Below are 17,645 nucleotides of genomic sequence, written 5' to 3'. Positions count from 1 at the left end.
TGCATTAAGCAGCAAGGCAATAGAGCAGTAGTGAATTGTGGTGGCGGTGGATCTCTCTCCAAACTTGGATTTCTCTGCACATTTTGATCTCTCTTAACCTCTAAAACCAGGTTACTGTACTTAGTAGTAATAGTTTATGATGCACCAGCACATCTTAACTTTATGTATATAATGTATCTGGATCATTTTGTGTCTTGAGGCAATAAAACACTTTACACGGGAATGTGTGGGCAAGGAGTTTTCTTCACATTCAACTCTGGAAAGGCAGACAATTGGAAAAGGAGAAGACTGATGCTTTGCTGGACACTTCTACTGGTCACATTGGTATAGGTGTGATATCAAAACACTATCAACTTCACACTTTGACACTCATCCCTCTCCAGTCCAGTATTTATTGGTATTCCTTTATATTCAGCACCCTATACATATAACTTTTCTGATTTATTTTGAAAGTTTGTTTCTCCCATCATTCATACTTCAAATCCACGTAGAGCTAAATTTCATGGAGGCAGATATTTGTACCCCTGCAGTGCTTTGCCATGGGCAGGCCCTTAGGAACTGAACATTAGTACACCAGTCGCAGAGACAGGGGAATAGATAGGGTGATGAGTGAGGCTGGTGGCAAGGTTAATTAATTCTGGAACTATGGGGCACGGAAAAGCAAGAAGCAAACACTGCATTAAAAAAACTAAAAACCTTGTACTAAAAAGCCCGCTCACGTGACTGAGACTACTGCACAAATGTGACTGAGACTAATTGACAAATGTTTGGAGTTTTGATTTTTAAAAAAATAAAAAACACCCTTGATGTTACCAATGAGACATAGGGATTCACCTGCAGCAGCACTGCATTTCTGCTAACCTCTATTTTAGCCATAAGCAACAGGAATTGGGAAAATGTGGGAAGCAGGATAGAGAACCACGCTAAAAAGATGGTAATAAAAGAAAAAAACTGTTTATTACATAAACAGGTGGTGTATAATCTTGTTGTTTCAGGATTCTTTTTGATTTTCAAGAAAAGATAAAGCATAATAATCTGAACAATTTCAGCTTCTTCATATATATATATGTGTATATATATATATATTTATTATATATATATGAACCCTCTGAACCTCTACATCCTGCAGAATTCCTATCTGAAGGAAGAGAAGACGATTCCAATGACAAAGGAACAAAAAAAAAAAAAAAAAACCCCACAGAAAACTGACCTCTCAACGAAAGAGGTACACTCAAAACCATGTCCATTCAAGAGTGCTGGCAACCCACAGAACTACCTGTCAGACTCAGAGCAGGGCACTTGAGCTCTATTTCAAAAAAAAATTATTTAACTATTTCACCAGCTCTCATCTCCAAACACACCCAATGACCTAAATTACCTTCTCTCTAGTTAGAACATTCCTCCCTGGTCACTCAATCCAGCAGAGAGCTTTTCGCTGCAAAGGAGTGAACAACTCCGCCCCTAGTTTTCAGACGTGTGCTAGAACAGAAATGAGAATCGCCTTGGCAGACAGAGGCCCTTAAGAAATATTTTGTACGTGCCTGTGTGGTGGGTGCACATTCCATGTCTTTACCCCACAGGGAACATCACTACTGAGAATCAAAAGCCACCGGGCTAAAAAGCTGGCACTCAAGGCTGTGTCACTATGATTCCTGGGCCATTCGCCATCGTCAGGCTAGATTATGAAATCAAGTAGGTTTTGCCAAGGCTGGATTCCTGGGTGATAGCAGCAAGTGTGGAAATAAGATACAGGAAATACAGGCAAGAGTGGTGTGTAACTTTTCACACAGACATAAATGGCATGTGGTGTGCCCTGAATCTCTCAAGGTTGAAGCCTGTAATGGGACGAGATAATGGCTGGACCTGTTGCTAGATTGGTACTTGGGTTTCATTCCCCAAATAAGAGCATGGGGAAAAAGCTCACAGATGACAAAGAACACACCCTCCCTACCACCGCTTGTGCCAAGAGGTGATGAAGTTCCTATGTAACCGGGCACAGCAGCCCTGCAAGTTGTACCAAGAGAGTCACAACCAGCCGTCTCAAAGAGGAAAGCACCCTTTTGTTGTAACTACCATACAAACTCCCGTCTGACTGAAATCTAGTTCTCCTTGCTGTCCTTGGACTATGACAGAAGCAGACCAGAGAGTGCAGCCGGGACAAGGCTGTCTGAGTGACAGGCAATGTTTTACTCCAGGATTCTCTGGTGTGAATTTGGGGTGCCAGGAGGCCAACTCTACTAATAAGCGTCGTCAAAAAAGAAAGAATCCCTCTCCAGATTCTCCGATTCATCATCGTAAGAAATATTGTCATCATCGAGATCTTCGTCATCGTACTCCTCCTGCCACTCGGGGACGTATTCTTCATCTTCATCTTCGTCGTCATCCTCTTCCTCTTTGCCACCATCGTCTGTGTCGACTGAATCGGATGCCGCGTCGAAAACAAGCCTAGGCGGAAACAAACCCTGTAGTCAGTGCACCTTGCACATTTTTAGCCAACAACCATGAGAAACGCTATAAACACAACAGAAGATTGGCTAAGACCTAACAGAACTCAACTACTGTTGGGAGTTTCAGGGAAACGTGATTGGACTTCTGAACATCTGGCAATCCTGGGTGAGGACTGCTACCACCGTTCCAGCAATAACTGGATAAATTGTGTATTTATATCATTGTAATTGCTGCTTCTGCTTTGTTTTTATCTGCACCTTGTATTCTTTGTTTATGGCTGTATTTATTGGTTTTAATTTACATTCTTGTACCCCACCCTGGTATCATACTTTGAAGGAAAGTGGGTTTAAAGTATTGTAATTTTTCAAAAATACATACAATATTACAACTGCTAATACCTCAGGGGATGGCACATTCAGAGTCTTAACTTGCTCACAAGAGCCCCTCACCTGGTCCATCAGGCCACAGATTAAGAGTAGCCCAAATGACAACCTGGCTCACTGTGCAAAAAGAAAATTAAAGTGTGCAGGAAGAAAAGGGCGCTTCCAAGAGGGAGAGCAGCTCAGTGTCTGGGTTGCTGGATGGTGACATGTGTTAGATTGTTCAGTCTGCTCTATGCTCAGATTAGGCAGTAACTCTAGATATGTTGTACCTCACTAAGAATGCAAAACTCACATTTTGTCTAAAGTGTATAACCTGTTATTAGAATGGGAAACAAAAGACGAGCTAGTTAAAGCTTCAATGACACACTGGGCAATAAATACAGGACACAACATAGATTTTAACCTCTGGGAGAAACTTTGGAAAAGCGACTTGAAATTGACAGCATGTGATTCTTTGAAAGAGAATTATTTGAAAATGATCCAAAGATGGTATCTAACTCCGAGTAGGCTTGCTAAGTATTACAAGACAGAATCAGATAAGTGCTGGAAGTGTAAAGAGGTGGAGGGAATGTTCTTTCATATGTGGTGGGCATGTAAAAAGGTAAAAGAGTACTGGGAAATGATTTATAATGAACTGGGGGGGTGTTTAAAATTACTCCCCCCCCCAAACCAGAGTCCTTTTTGCTGGAGATAACTCAGACTAAAATCCCCAGGTGTCAGAAAAGGTGATTTATGTATGCAACAACTGCAACCTGTGTTATGTTTGCCCCAAAAATGGAAAGTGAGGTCCCAACTAAAGAAGATGGGCAACTTAAGTTGAAAATGCTGGCAGTATTAAGATGAATTCAACAGAGTAAATAATTTTTGATGGATGTAATAGTGGAAAACCGATTGGAACAGTTACTGTAAAATATGCGGGGATGTAAGATATGCAGAATGAACCATGGAAGGAGAAGAAGGGAAGTCATTGGATATGTTAAAGTATGTAACATGTTTATCTGAAATTGTAAAACAGAAAATTTAATAAAATTGAGAGAGAGAGGGAGGGAGGGAGGGAGGGAGGGAATGCAAAACCCACCATCTAGTCCTACTGCCCATGTCACCCCTGCAAGAAAACTCACTCTTTATAAGTAGGCGTGGCATTAGGCACATTGGATAACTTCATCTCCCTCTGTTCAGAGCCTTGTCGGGTTTGGAATCCCACACGGAAGTCCTGCCAGGATAGAATGAAAGGTCAGAAAATGTCACTGGCAGCCCCTCCGAAACAAACTGCACCACAGCATTTCCCATTCTGCTACACTGCTGGACCGAACACATTCCTGGTCAAGTTAATAGCTGTTACCTGTGTGGCATGCTGCAGAATTGCTAGTAGTCTTTCTTGGATCCTGCGCACCAGCTCTAGACCTGTATTAAAATGCTCGGCTTTGAGCAGCCGAATCGAAGAGACAAGATCCTGGCTCTGCAGCAACATCTCTTCTGAAATACAAGGATCAAAACAACGTGAGCCTTCGGGCTGCAGGCTGAGAAGCAGCAACCGAAAGGGTAGACCTGACTCAGCTAATCCATCCTACAAAGTTGCAGGCAGCTAGAGAACTTTCATTCTGCCTCACTTGAATTTCAGATCAGAAAAGGAATGGGGAAAATATAGGTGGAGATTCCTTTTTATTCCAGTTATTCTGGTTTGGATACTGAGCATTTATTCATATGCATACAGAAAGGCACTCAAACTGTGTTGTTTTTTAAATAGTATTTGTCCACTCCTCTCATTTTGCCTGTTATAGTAAAACTAGAGGGGGGTTTAGTGGAGAAAGGGACTGATGAAGGAATGGGGCAGGAATCACTATGCCTACAACCTAGCCCCACATCTAGACAAGGATATGACACACCTACCTGAATGCTGTGCACTGGGGCAGAAGGCCACAGCTGGCACCTCTGAACACAGAGGAAAGGAGGAAGAGACACATATTGTTCTGGTCCCAAGCACTTCTTTTAACTACTTTTCATAGATACATTACTTAATTATTGCTTATCAGACTGGTGGGGGGGTGAATTAAATACAGGGCAAAAGTCTAGGCAGGCCCAAGTGTCATGACAGAACTAACAGCATGGATTGTGTGTTATTGCAAGAGAATTATAGCTTTGATTTTATTTTTTAAAATTACATAAGCTTTTAGTCATATTTAGAAGAATCATGGAGTGAAAGTCAGGCATCTGGATGAGAGCTACCCAGGTGGTTGCAATGAGGAAATGCTCTCTTGCCTTTCCTGATAATCTAGCATTGTTTGACCCTGTATTTGAAGTCAATAGCAGCCATCATCTTGCAAACACGGTCCCATTCACTTCTACTCACCCAAAAGGATTTGCAGAGCATTGGTGTGCAGCTCCAGGTTCTCTGATTGTTGCTCCATGATGTCAATCTTTTCAGTGTCCTGGTTATAGTAGCTGTACACACAGGAGTAAGCCAGCACCTGAGAGAGAGCACAAAACACCACATTTACATACATATTACAGGCAGCTGGTTTTCTCCCTCCACTTTCCAGGCACAGCTTCCTAATGGCACTTTTCCTGCTCTGTGCTATTTCTGGCATAGTTATGGCTAGAACGGAGCCTCCATTTCTGGGCACATGTCTAGAACAGCATAGGCAACTCAGAAAACAATCTGGAGCTATCAAGATCGTAAATCAAAGCAAGAACTAAACCTTTATCCGCACAAGGACCTTTGTTGAAAGCCAGGACAGATTCCAAGAGCCTCTGGGAGACATCTGAAATACGCCTTCTGCACTGTAAGAATCAGTGCAGGTATAGCACTAAAATATTAAATACTGCATGGCTTCAAGAAGGAAATATTCATCTCAAATGGATGCACTGACCAGGGCTTCACCATTTTCACTAGCCTTGCTGGCCAAGCCAAAAACTAGAGTCACCAGATGCCACCAAAATTTCCCAAAGGAAGAGTGGGGATAGCATGTGGTGTTGGGCTGCCAGCACCTTTGGACAGCAGCCCTTATTTCTACCCACCACCCTGAATAATAAATCTTCTAAGACTTTGCTGTGCTCAGGCACTCGCCTCTCCTATCCCTCCAAAATCCAGTCCTTCCATTGATCTGAATGTTGTGGATCCTCTTGGGGTTGTATTTTTTTAATGAGTTTAAACTCTATTGCAGAAAGAGGACGAAGGAACTGCAGCAGAAGAAAGTCGGAAAGAAGAGCGGCAGACATGCATCCATGTGCGTCCCTCCTCCTCTTTCTCAGATTAATGCACTTACTTTCCGCGCTTGTTCCAGCATTTTGCAGGTGTCAACGACAAACGTCAAGGACCGAATCTGTGGCACATCACTGACAGTGGAAACCCTATTTCGCAAGTTCATGGCAAATTCCTGCAATGAAAAGGAAGAGACTCAGCAATCCTGTCTATTCAGGAAGAACCCTTCTTATCTGCAGACATGAGCCCAGTCTTCCTCTCAAGGCACTGATTTACAATCAAACTATTACGGTCACCAATCCTATTTCTTCACAGGAAGCAATCTTTTGGACTAGAGATGTTAGATTTGGCAAGCTGGCCAAGTGTTACTATTCCAGACAGGCAGACACAAATTCTGTGTGACAGAAGCCCAAGTGGTTTTCATGGCCAATTTCTACCACTAATACTAGAACCAGCTGCCTATGAAGTATTCTTGGATGGTAAAACTTGATGAAGAGCAGACACCGGGGCTGGATTATGCTCCTTGTCCCCGAAGTACAGGGGAGCGATCCTCACCCTTGCTTGATGATGGAAGGTACACCTCTCGTTATAGTCTTGGAAACGCTTCTCCTGTCGAGCTGCTTTGCTCACCTGAGGGAGGGAAGCAGGAAATAAGTTACCTGGAGTTATTATTATTTATTAAATTTCTAAATCACCCTTCATCAAGAGGATCACAGGGCTGTTTACAATATAACACAAATACACAACGCAGTAACAAAACAAGACCCCTCAACAGTTTAAAAGGCAGATTGTTTGATTAGCCAAAGGCCTGGGAGGAATATTTCTGCCTGATACCTAAATATTTGTAATGAAGGTGCCAGGTGAGCCTCCCTGCTGGGAGCATCCCACAAACGGGGAGCCACCAAAGAAAAGTCCCATTTTAAATTGTTGTAACCTTAGGGGTTAAGGGCAAGTGATGAATTCAAACAAATAAATAACGCAGCACCAGACACAAAGTATGCCCTGTACTAAACTCACCATAGCGGAACAATTGTAATAGTCCTTGTGGGTTGGTTTCCAAGGCTTCAGGCAGCGCCAGCAAAATCCATGGTTACATTTGGCACAAGTCATACTGCGTAGAACAGAAATAATTCCAGTTAGTTCAAGCATAAGGTGTGGCCAGAAAATCAATTCCTGGTGGCCAGATCAGGCCGCCTTCTTGGTCTGCCTTCTCTTCCTTGGCTGCACTGGGATCGCTGTGCGGGGGTAAGTAAGCTTGGCTGTGAATGCTGGAAGACCTACTCCCAGCCTTGCAGAGCTTTCCCACATGACCTGGGAGGGCAGGGCCATGACTGACTCCAGCTACAAAAGTTGAGGCTGCTAAACAGACTCTTGGGCTGGGTTATTGTTTAGGGCATTTTGTTGTGTGCGGGGTTGCTGCTGTTACCGATATTAAATTTCTGTATCTTTATTTCATTTATACCTTCCCCATACGATTTATGTGGAAATTGTTCTGCTTGGTTGTGTATTCTTTGATGTTTTATTTATTCTTTGTGACTATTTTTGTTCTTGCAATTATGTAGGGGCTATTTTCATCTTAAAACCACGCTCAAGGCAGCTTACAGCTATGGAAAGGTAGCATACAAATAAACGTATGCATGTTATGTACAACTAAGGCGGCATCAGACAAGAAGCCAAAGAAAGTTTGGGGACACCTCCCATGCAATCCAAGTTTGTATCATTCTTCTGCCCTAAATAAGCTAATAAACAAAAAGGCACTCACTGCAGACAGCCCTCATTTTTCTCTATTTGAGCTTGGCAGCTTGGGCAGCGCTTGGAGATGAGTTTGGCCAGGTGCTTGCTTTGGGCTTCCACGGTCATCCCTTCATAAAACCCACCGTCATCCATCCACTGGGACATATGGCTGCAGCTGGCAGGATAGTGAGCCTGCAAGGAATTACAGAGCCCGAGCTGACTTGGGAGGGCAAAAACCCCAGGATAAAAGTCCTGTGAGGAGACAGGTTCACTTTCTCCATGGTTCATCTCAGCCTTACCTCTGGGAAATTGCAGTTGAAGCAGGAGATCCAAGAGCACTTTGAGCAGGCTTCTCCACAGCCAAGGCCTTCCTTGCAGAGGATCTGATCGCAACCTTGGGGGTTGGTACACCAGGTCAGGTTCGAGCAGCATTCAACATAACCCCTCAGGAGCGCTTTCTCATACTGCAGAAAAGAAACACACAAGTGGCAGTTCTGGAGAACTTGTGCAATTATCAGTTAAACAGCTGGTGATTAATCTCGTGCCAGATTTAGAGCAACTTTCTGGGACTATGAACTGCTGACCAAAAAAATACAAAGTGATCTTCAACAATAGATTTTCCTCAGACTTTCAAAGGATAAGGGAGAATCGCCACCTTTAAAAAGAATGTGTTACCTAGGTTTCTCAGTTTAATCATAATAGTCCAATTGCTACAGGAGGCGTTAGTGTCATGGCAAAAGTATTAATTAATATTAGGCAGAACAATAAGCAGCCCAGAATATCTACTATGGTCTTATGGAAAGGCCAACCCTTCTGAATTTTGCAATGTACTATTATGCTTCTCAGTTAAACACTGTAAGAAGCTTGGTCGTCTTCTGAAGAAGATAAGCTTTGGTTAAAAACTGAGCAGAAGGATTCTTGATGCTGTTAAAGTAATTGACATTATCCTAACGTGATCGTAGGCTTCAACTCATTATTAAAGAGCAGGAAGGTGTCACTTGGATTTCTTGAACTGTATCTCCAGTTTCAACAAAAATATCCTATATCCCAAAGCACAGCTGAGGTGAAGACCACCAAAGAACACTATTTTTTTGCTTCCTTCAGAAGATAGCTTCTGTCTAACATAATTCCAAGGTTTTAGTTTGAGATGTATATTGGCCAATAAATGCTGAAGATGCAATATGTTCTATCAACCTGAGTTAATCAGGTATATGAGTACAAAACTTAAATGTGATCTCCTTGACATACCATAGACAGGATTATATGTATTCTAAAACTCCACGATCACATAATGCAAGTCTAAAAATAGATACTGGGTTGCGTATGCTGAAAATCTCAGCTTTAGTGTTTTTTTCAAAATGTTTCAAGCACTTAAAGGGCTTGAGAGTGCGGAGGGCTCCACAATGCCTAGTGACCTAGCAGAACTGAAATAAGGAAGTGTGCTCAGCACAATTTCCAGTGATCAGGAAGTGGGGTTTCCAAACATCCCTCCTGATAAGCACAATCAGAATAGTACAGTACAAGCAAATATGGCAATCTGCAGAATTTGTTTTTTTAAAAATCAGATTCAAGTATTCTTAGAGCACGCACACAAAATTAATGATGCAGAAGTCGGATGCAATCCTATTCATGAACCTGAAGGAAGTGAAACACAACTTATCCCAGTTCCCTATTAAAGTGGAACCAGGCATTCACTAAGTCAGTCCATGAGACCTGTACAGTAGAACCTTGAATTGCGGACGTAATCTGTCCCGGAGGCACGTCCGCAACTTGAAAAGTTCGCATTCAGAAGTGTTGTGTCTGCGCACGCGCGCAGCACAATTAAGCTCTTCTGTGCATGCGTGAGCGGCGAACTCGGAAGCAACCTGTTCCAGTACTTTCGGGTTGCCGCGGGAAGCAACTTGAAAAGACGTAACCTGAAGCGAAAGCAACATGAGGTATGACTGTACAAACAGGTGCCTGCAGGGCAGACAGGTCAAAACGTCTCAAGCAAACGAGATACAGTGGTACCTTGGGTTACATACGCTTCAGGTTACAGACCCTGCTAACCCAGAAATAGTATCTCGGGTTAAGAACTTTGCTTCAGGATAAGAACAGAAATCGTGGTTCGGCGGTGCGGCAGCAGCAAGAGACCCCATTAGCTAAATTGGTGCTTCAGGTTAAGAACAGTTTCAGGTTAAGAACGGATCTCCGGAATGAATTAAGTACTTAACCTGAGGTACCACTGTATGGACAACAGAGAAATCTTAGCAAGCAATATGCTGAGTAATGGGAGAGTCAGCACACCTGGAATTAAATGGATTAACGGCTTGACCTATTACCCAGATCCCAGGCTATAGGACACAACAGGTGTTCTCTCATAAGAAAAAGATGAAGCTCTCACCTAGAGTGTAGAAGGTTTTGATAGACTGAGTTTGTGCGTCAGAACCCCTGTGCCTACCTTGGCAATGACCTCCTTGGAGGAAATGATAGAGCGGATAAAGGCAGTAGTCGGCTGCGCAGGGCAGTCAGTTATGGGACATGTACAATTCAGAATCAGGTTCTGTTCAATCCGAGTTGTCAAGTATTCATTCCAGCAGGACTAATTGAAGAAGAAAAAATGAGAGGGAAGAAAACATGGGATCTAGAGATCTGTGGTGTTAACAACACAGGCAGCAGTGCCCCAAGTCACCCACAAGGGGGAGTGTTTTGGGAATTTACACCAAAACCAATAGGACTACAGTGGTACCTTGGTTCTCAAACGCCCTGGTTCTCAAACGCCGAAAACCCAGAATTAAGTGTTCCGGTTTTTGAATGTTGTTCGGAAGCCAAACGTCTGATGCATTGTACATTGTACATTGATTATTGCTTTCATTCTATGGATCAATGGTCTCGTGAGATAGTAAAATTCATGTTAAATCGCTGTTTTAGGGGTTGTTTTTAAAAGCCTGGAGCGGATTAATCCGTTTTGCATTACTTTCTATGGGAAAGCGTGCCTTGGTTTTGGAATGCTTTGGTTTTGGAACGGACTTCCGGAATGGATTAAGTTTGAGAACCAAGGTACCACTGTAATGGGAGAAGGATGGGACACCCAATGTCAAAAAGCAACAATATTCTATATTCTAAGACGAGAATGGCAAGAATGCAACCTCACCTTGCAGCAGTAGTGCATGCAGCAGAGAACAGGTGGGTTGTCATCTTGACTCAGCAGATTCACACAGACTGGACAGTGAGTGACAGGGCTCGAGGGCTCCTGGGGGTTTCGCACTTGCATCCCTGAGGAGAACAGGAGCACCTCTGGATCCTCTGTGTAGCGCTGAATCAGAACATCCACGTTCCATTTACAGTGTATAAGCAGGTGCTGGGCTACATCTGCCGTCACACTCAGGGTATCTGAGACCCTCTGCACCGTCTGGTTCATCAGCACCCCAACTTCGTCTTGGCTCATTGTGCGCCCCATGGGAAGCAGGACCGTCTCCATAAGAACTTGTTCTGTGCCAAGGCCAAAGGCATCCAACCTGAAGGCAAGAACGGCCATATCACAATAAGTAGTACGACTCATGCAACACATTGGCAACTAATATACACACAATAATTACCAGAATAATTATACATTCTTTATCAATCTTCTGAGAGAAATACAAAACCTGATGCAAAGCCACAGAGACTTGCGAACTACCCAACCTAAGATGAACTTATAATAAAGTCTAATTTCAATGGATTTTTCAAATGCTTAACTCGGTCTTTTGTTTTCTTTATCATTTTAGGTAAGTTCATGAAGATACCGGCAAACAACAAGTAGGCAGGCAGGCTCCTACACCCCTGCTATGTGACATGTTAAAACGAAAGGTCTGGAGAGAGGGAATTAACACCAACAAAGGAGGAATGGCAGATGAAAATGATGGGAATATGTCGAATCAGCAAATTTAACTAATGAAGTAAGAGATCGGGAAGATCCGAGTATTTAAGGAAGAGTGAGGAATGTTTGCAGAGTATGTGTAGGGAAGTTTTTAAGGTTTGATGTTTTATCGTGTTTTTAATATTCTGTGGGAGCTGCCCAGAGTGGCTGGGAAGCCCAGCCAGATGGGCAGGGTATAAATAATAAATTGTTATTATATTATTCAGTGCTTTTTTCTGGAGGGGACGCAGGAGTACGCATACCCCTAAACATTTTGTGAATCTTTGTACTTTTGTCCATTTACTGTATTTATTTTCCCCAATATGAACTGTAAAATGGTGATTTTCTTGAGTCAAAATAAGAGTAACCCTTAACATTTATTTTTTTAGGAAAAAAAGCACTGGCATTATTATGAAGAATAATGTTAAACAGGTTAAAACGTTAGCAGGGTTGGAGTAAATCCAACAGTTTAAAGTATATAAAGATATGATGAGGAGGGAAGAGAACAAAACGTATGGAGAAATCAGAATATGCAGTCATTTAATGGGTAAATATATAGAACCACGAAGGATGGGGAAGGGAAGTCGATGATCATAACTGTATGAGTAAACTGAATGGAATATGGAAAATGGATTGGCTGCCAGTACGTTTCCAAGCACAATTCAAAGTGTTGGTGCTGTCCTTTAAAGCCCTAAACGGCCTCGGTCCTGTATACCTGAAGGAGCGTCTCCACCTCCATTATCCAGCCCGGACACTGAGGTCCAGCGCCAAGGGCCTTCTGGCAGTTCCCTCACTGTGAGAAGTGAGATTACAGGGAACCAGACAGAGGGCCTTTTCGGTAGTGGCGCCCGCTCTGTGGAACGCCCTCCCTTCAGATGTGAAGGAAATAAGAAACTACAGTGGTGCCTCGCTAGACGAAATTAATTCGTTCCGCAAGTCTTTTCGTCTTGCGAGTTTTTCGTCTTGCGAAGCACGGTTTCCCATAGGAATGCATTAAAAATCAATTAATGCGTTCCTATGGAAACCGCCTTCAGACCAGGTCCGGGGACAGTCTGTCCCCCGACCTCTTCTGAAGGCCGGCGGGGGGTGAAAGTCTTTGCTTCCCCCTCGCCTGCCTTCCCGGGAGAGCGGAGAAACGCAGCGCTGCCTTCCCGCTGTCCCGGGAAGGCAGGCAGGGGGGAGCAAAGACTTTTGCCCCCCGCCGGCCTTCAGAAGAGGTCCAGGACCTCTTCTGAAGGCGGGCGGGGGGCAAAAGTCTTTGCTCCCCCCCCCCCCCGCCTGCCTTCAAAAGCCATCCGGGATAGCGGGAAGCGCTTCCCTGCTATCCCGGACTGCTTTTAAAATGCTGGCGGTGGGGAGCAAAGCCTTTCGGCCCCCGCCGGCCTTCCTGGACCTCTTCTGAAGGCCGGAGGGGGGGGGGAAGGCTTTGCTCCCCACCGCTAGCATTTAAAAGAGGTCCCCGGAGATTTCCCTATGGGCTTTCTTCTTGCGAAGCAAGCCCATAGGGAAATTCGTTTTGCGAAGCGCCTCCAAAACGGAAAACCCTTTCGTCTAGCGGGTTTTTCGTCTTGCGAGGCATTCGTCCTGCGGGGCACCACTGTATCTTATCTTTAAAAGACATCTGAAGGCAGCCCAGATTGGGCGGGGTATAAATAATAAATTATTATTATTATTATTATTATTATTATTATTTTAAAAACAAAACAAAAAAGCACGTTACCTGAAAGGCAATTTGTTGCCAGGGTCTGTCCCAGAAGAAGCCTTGGCCTTTTGGCAATCGGTGCTCTGGAAGATGAGCTGAGCTTGGCCCCGGTGAGGTGTGGTGGGCTCAGCACAGATGTACTCCAGCAGCTGCGGGTTCTCTTCCTGGCGCAGGATGTAGCCCTGGCTCAGCAAGTGCAGGATGCAGGACAGGACATCCGTGCTGCTGCAGCAGAAGCTCAAGAACTTCAGAGCTGAGCCAGACTCCCATTTCTGGCAGGCATCGATCACCTGGGAGAGGCAAGAGGAATGAGTCCCTGCGCTTCACCTACCAGTCGGACTGCGCTGCAAGGCCCCATCCCTTCGTTCCATACCTTGAACACCAGGTTGTCAATGTGTATCTCTTTCTCTTCTTTCAAGATCTGGATAAGGAGGCAGCAGATAATGTTCCTCTTCCTCTCCAGAGCGCTGCCCTCATTCTCTTCCACATTCAAGTAGGTCTGCTTGGGCAACAGCCACAGGCGCTGGCCGGACATTTGACTCAGCGTCCCTTCGTTCAGCCTCAAGACATCTATATAATTATAATAATAATTTATTATTTATACCCCGCCTATCTGGCTGGGTTTCCCCAGCCACTCTGGGCGGCTTCCAACAAAATATTAAAGGTACAATAAAAGAATATGGGGCTTCAATTCACGGCACAGGTTTCCCCTCTTGCGATGCCAACCAGAAGAGCTCTCCTCATCTGCACCATCCAACATGGCAAACTTAAGTGCTGCATGGCAGGAGGCGGAAGTCAAAATCCCACCCACATTGCTAGGCTAGCTTCCCAAGGGAATCAAGGTCCTTTCCTCCCAGGGTGGATTTGATTTAAATCAAATCAATTTAAAGCATGATTTAAATCACAATTTAAATCTCTCTTTTTTTTACAGAAAGACTCATTCTTGCTGGTATAATCTTAATATTTACAACCAGAGGAAGGTTTCATTTTTGGAAGAATAATTTCCAGAGCAGTTTTTACAGTTATATCAAAAATTACTTAGTTATACTATTAGAAATACACTGACAGAAAATAATGAAATTATTGTGAGGTTTAGTAAATTAACTGTTTATATTTGGACAACTTTTCTGCTGTACTTTATTGGAAGGAGAAAAATAATCATTTCCTTAATAACAATTTAAACAATTTATTTAACTAAAACAATAACATTGTAGCATATGTATCCATGTTTGTTAACTGATGTGGTTAAATAATTTAAAAAACACCACCACCTTAGACTGAGTTTTAGAACACACGAAAAACTTAAAACAAATCCTTATTTCCTGATGAATAGCCTTTGGACTACAATGTAACTTAAACAGAAAACTATCTTTAGAAATATTTTTCCTCCACAGGCATTTTATTTTAAAAATCCAGTTTAATTTTTTTTTAAAATCCGATTTTAAAATTTTTTTATCCACCCTGTTTCCTCCTCCTCTGAAGCCCATACTTACTCTCACTCTGGGTCAGGATCCCATTCTCGTTTGTTAGAGGTTTCAGTGCATGGTGCAGGAGGACGGGGGAAAGATCCGTGGCTTGTAACAGTGTGTCCACCGAAACCTCCTAGGAAAATTAAGGGGGGGTGTTTGGAAATGAAGGTGAGTACACAGAGGAAAAGGGAGAAGCAAAGAAATACTGGGGCATCTAGACTTTCGGCCCCAGAGAAATACTGCAGATGCAATAAAAGAAAACCAGCTTTTTAGGGTGGAATCCTTATGTCAGCTTCCCAGGCCCACATGCTAATGAAGGTGGGTCTAGAGGCAAAAGTAGGCAGAACAAGGAGTGTACATTTTACCTTTGAACAGTAAGCTACTTTCTACATATTATAGATATACAGTGGTACCTTGGTTCTCAAACGCTTTGGTTCTCAAACTCTGAAAACCTTGAAGTAAGTGTTCCAGTTTACGAACGTTTTTCGGAAGCCGAACATGCAATGCAGCTGTCGGCTATTGTTTCTGAGGCACCTGCACCATCAGAAGCTGCGCCTTGGTTTCTGAACATTTCAGGAGTCAAACGGATTAAGTTTGGCGCTTTTGTTTTTGCTATTTATTTTGCGTTTTTGTTTTTGAGGCTTTTTCGGTTAATTTTTTTGTGTGTGACTGTGTGGAACCCAGTTTAGCTACTGATTGATTGACTGTGTGACAGAGTAAATGGATAAAAGCCCCCCCATCCAAACAACAACTATCATCACTGCAGGTAAAAAAAGAATTAATTTTAATTTTTATCATCTACATGTCTTATTTATTTTATAGTACAGTACATTGATGATTGCTTTCATTTTATGGATCAATGTTCTCATTAGATAGTAAAATTCATGTTAAATTGCAGTTTTAGCAGTTGTTTTAAATGTCTGGAACGGATTAATTCATTTTGCATTACTTTCCATCAGAATGCGTGCCTTGGTTTTGGAACACTTTGGTTTTGGAATAGACTTCCAGAATAGATTAAGTTTGAGAACTAAGGTACCACTGTACAATGAACTGGGGGAAATGTTGAAAATATAATTTCCTAAGAAACTAGAAGCTTTTCTTTTAGGTATTATAGGACCAGAGATCCCAAAGGATCAGACAAAACTATTTATGTACACGACCACAGCTGTGCGTACTCTGCTAGCCCAAAAATGGAAAGATGGTACAACCCCAACCAAAGAAGAGTGGCAGGCGAAATTGATGAACTATGCTGAGATGGCAAAACATATGGGAAGAATTAGAAACCAGGAAGAGTAGGTCTTTAAATAAAGAATGGGGAAAGTTTGTAACTTATTTGGAAAGCTATTGTAAACAATTACATACATTGGTAGGATTGACAGAAAACTTGTAGTAAAAATTTGAACTATGGATTGACAAAGGATTTATAAAAATGGAGTAATGAAAGAAATGCGGAGAGGAAAATTATTACATTAAGAACTACAACGGGGGTGGGGAGTCAGAAGGGATTATATGCTTATACATTTAATTCATTTGTTTATGTAAAATAGAAAATGCAAAAAGAATAATTATGTGTAAAAGAAGAATGGATTCCAGCCACACACAAAAACATTTGGGACCACTGAGGGGTGTGGGGCCTCGGGAAACGTTCTGAGGACTAGACAGCTGTATTTGGCCCCCGGGTTTCAGGGTCCTGTGCCTTACGCCATCATGCTGGGCTGTTTGTGGAGCTCCCAGGGAAGAAGAAGAAGAGCTCACAAGCAAAGAGATGCCCAGTACAATGAAGGAAGACTCAGCCCAGGTCGCCCCATGATTGCAGCACCATTGCAAAGCATGGAGTAATGTTTCCAAGCCCCAAAATGCAGTGCTGAGACTCTGGGGTGAAGAATTCTTGGCTGTCTCAGAATATGTAACCTTAAGCTCTCACCAATTCTGTGGGTCTTAATATTTTCACTGAATTCGGGCAACAACAGCCTGCAGCCGCTGTAGTCACCTACAGCCTCTATCAGATAAGCTATCTGGCTGAACACAGGCTGGTGAACACCCTCCACCTTGGTAGCTCAGTCGGTAAAGACACTTAATCTCAGGGTGGTGGGTTTGAGTCCCATGCTGGGCAAAAGATTCCTTTATTGCAGGGGGTTGGACTAGGTGACCCTTGAGGTTCTTCCAGCTCTACATTTCTATAATCTAGTGCCATTGATCTAATTCCACCCCAAACTTCCTACCATCCCCACTCCAGTCATACACAAAAGATCCTGGTTCTATGACAAAAGGCTAGCTAAATGGATCTGCAGAGTAAACAAAGTGCCTCCCAAAAGAGAACATCCAGCATTTGTTTCACAGGGGCTGGGGGCCAGCGAGAAGCCTTGGGATCTGCAGGGATCAGTTCCCATCCTGCAGGACTTTCAACTCTGCTGTGCAAAATTCAGAGGGTGACTGCTTCTAAGTCACAGAAGATGCCCAGCTGATGGCAAGCAAGTGGGGATGAAGGGAGTCTCAGACCTCAGCGGTGTTGAAGCAGAGGAGGATGTACATCTGCAGGGTGGAGACGTGCAGAAGGCAGCCCTGGTACTCCAGCTCTGCGTGGCCCAGCCACGTCCACTGCAAACGCCGCGGCTTGGTGTGCTCCAGCCCAAAGCGGCTCTGACCTGAGAAAGACAAGGGCAACGGTCAGGGAGAAATACGGCGGCAAGACGGGCAACACTCTCTCTGCCTCTCTGCTCAAGGACAGGAGATCACAACACTGGGGTTGGAGAAGCATGAACAAAACACAAATCTTGTTTTTTAAAAAATTGTCTCATCCCACGTTCCGTAGATTAGCCAGATTTTCCAA

At 43.4% G+C, this 17,645-nt stretch overlaps 1 protein-coding gene across 1 annotated transcript in view; it reads right to left on the bottom strand.

The window, feature by feature from the left end:
• Positions 1-938: 938 nt before the first annotated feature.
• The window catches only part of LOC309365556 (cullin-9-like), a 53,309-nt gene continuing 36,602 nt past the window's right edge, over positions 939-17,645 (bottom strand). The window contains exons 27-41 of the mRNA XM_081903576.1: positions 17,315-17,460; positions 14,840-14,948; positions 13,720-13,916; positions 13,365-13,636; positions 10,901-11,264; positions 10,208-10,348; positions 8,067-8,231; positions 7,796-7,959; positions 7,051-7,144; positions 6,589-6,663; positions 6,098-6,208; positions 5,182-5,299; positions 4,174-4,307; positions 3,953-4,044; positions 939-2,445 (exon numbers count right to left, since the gene is read on the bottom strand). Of these exons, the coding sequence (XP_081759702.1) occupies positions 2,238-2,445; positions 3,953-4,044; positions 4,174-4,307; positions 5,182-5,299; positions 6,098-6,208; positions 6,589-6,663; positions 7,051-7,144; positions 7,796-7,959; positions 8,067-8,231; positions 10,208-10,348; positions 10,901-11,264; positions 13,365-13,636; positions 13,720-13,916; positions 14,840-14,948; positions 17,315-17,460 (2,390 nt within the window). The 3' untranslated portion in view covers positions 939-2,237. The remainder of the gene's footprint in view (positions 2,446-3,952; positions 4,045-4,173; positions 4,308-5,181; positions 5,300-6,097; positions 6,209-6,588; positions 6,664-7,050; positions 7,145-7,795; positions 7,960-8,066; positions 8,232-10,207; positions 10,349-10,900; positions 11,265-13,364; positions 13,637-13,719; positions 13,917-14,839; positions 14,949-17,314; positions 17,461-17,645) is intronic.

Source organism: Podarcis melisellensis, assembly GCF_964234715.1.
Source record: "Podarcis melisellensis genome assembly, chromosome: 3".
Classification (NCBI taxonomy): domain Eukaryota; kingdom Metazoa; phylum Chordata; class Lepidosauria; order Squamata; family Lacertidae; genus Podarcis; species Podarcis melisellensis.
The sequence above is the reverse complement of the archived record's forward strand: the minus strand, read 5'-3'. Positions and strand labels throughout refer to the sequence as shown.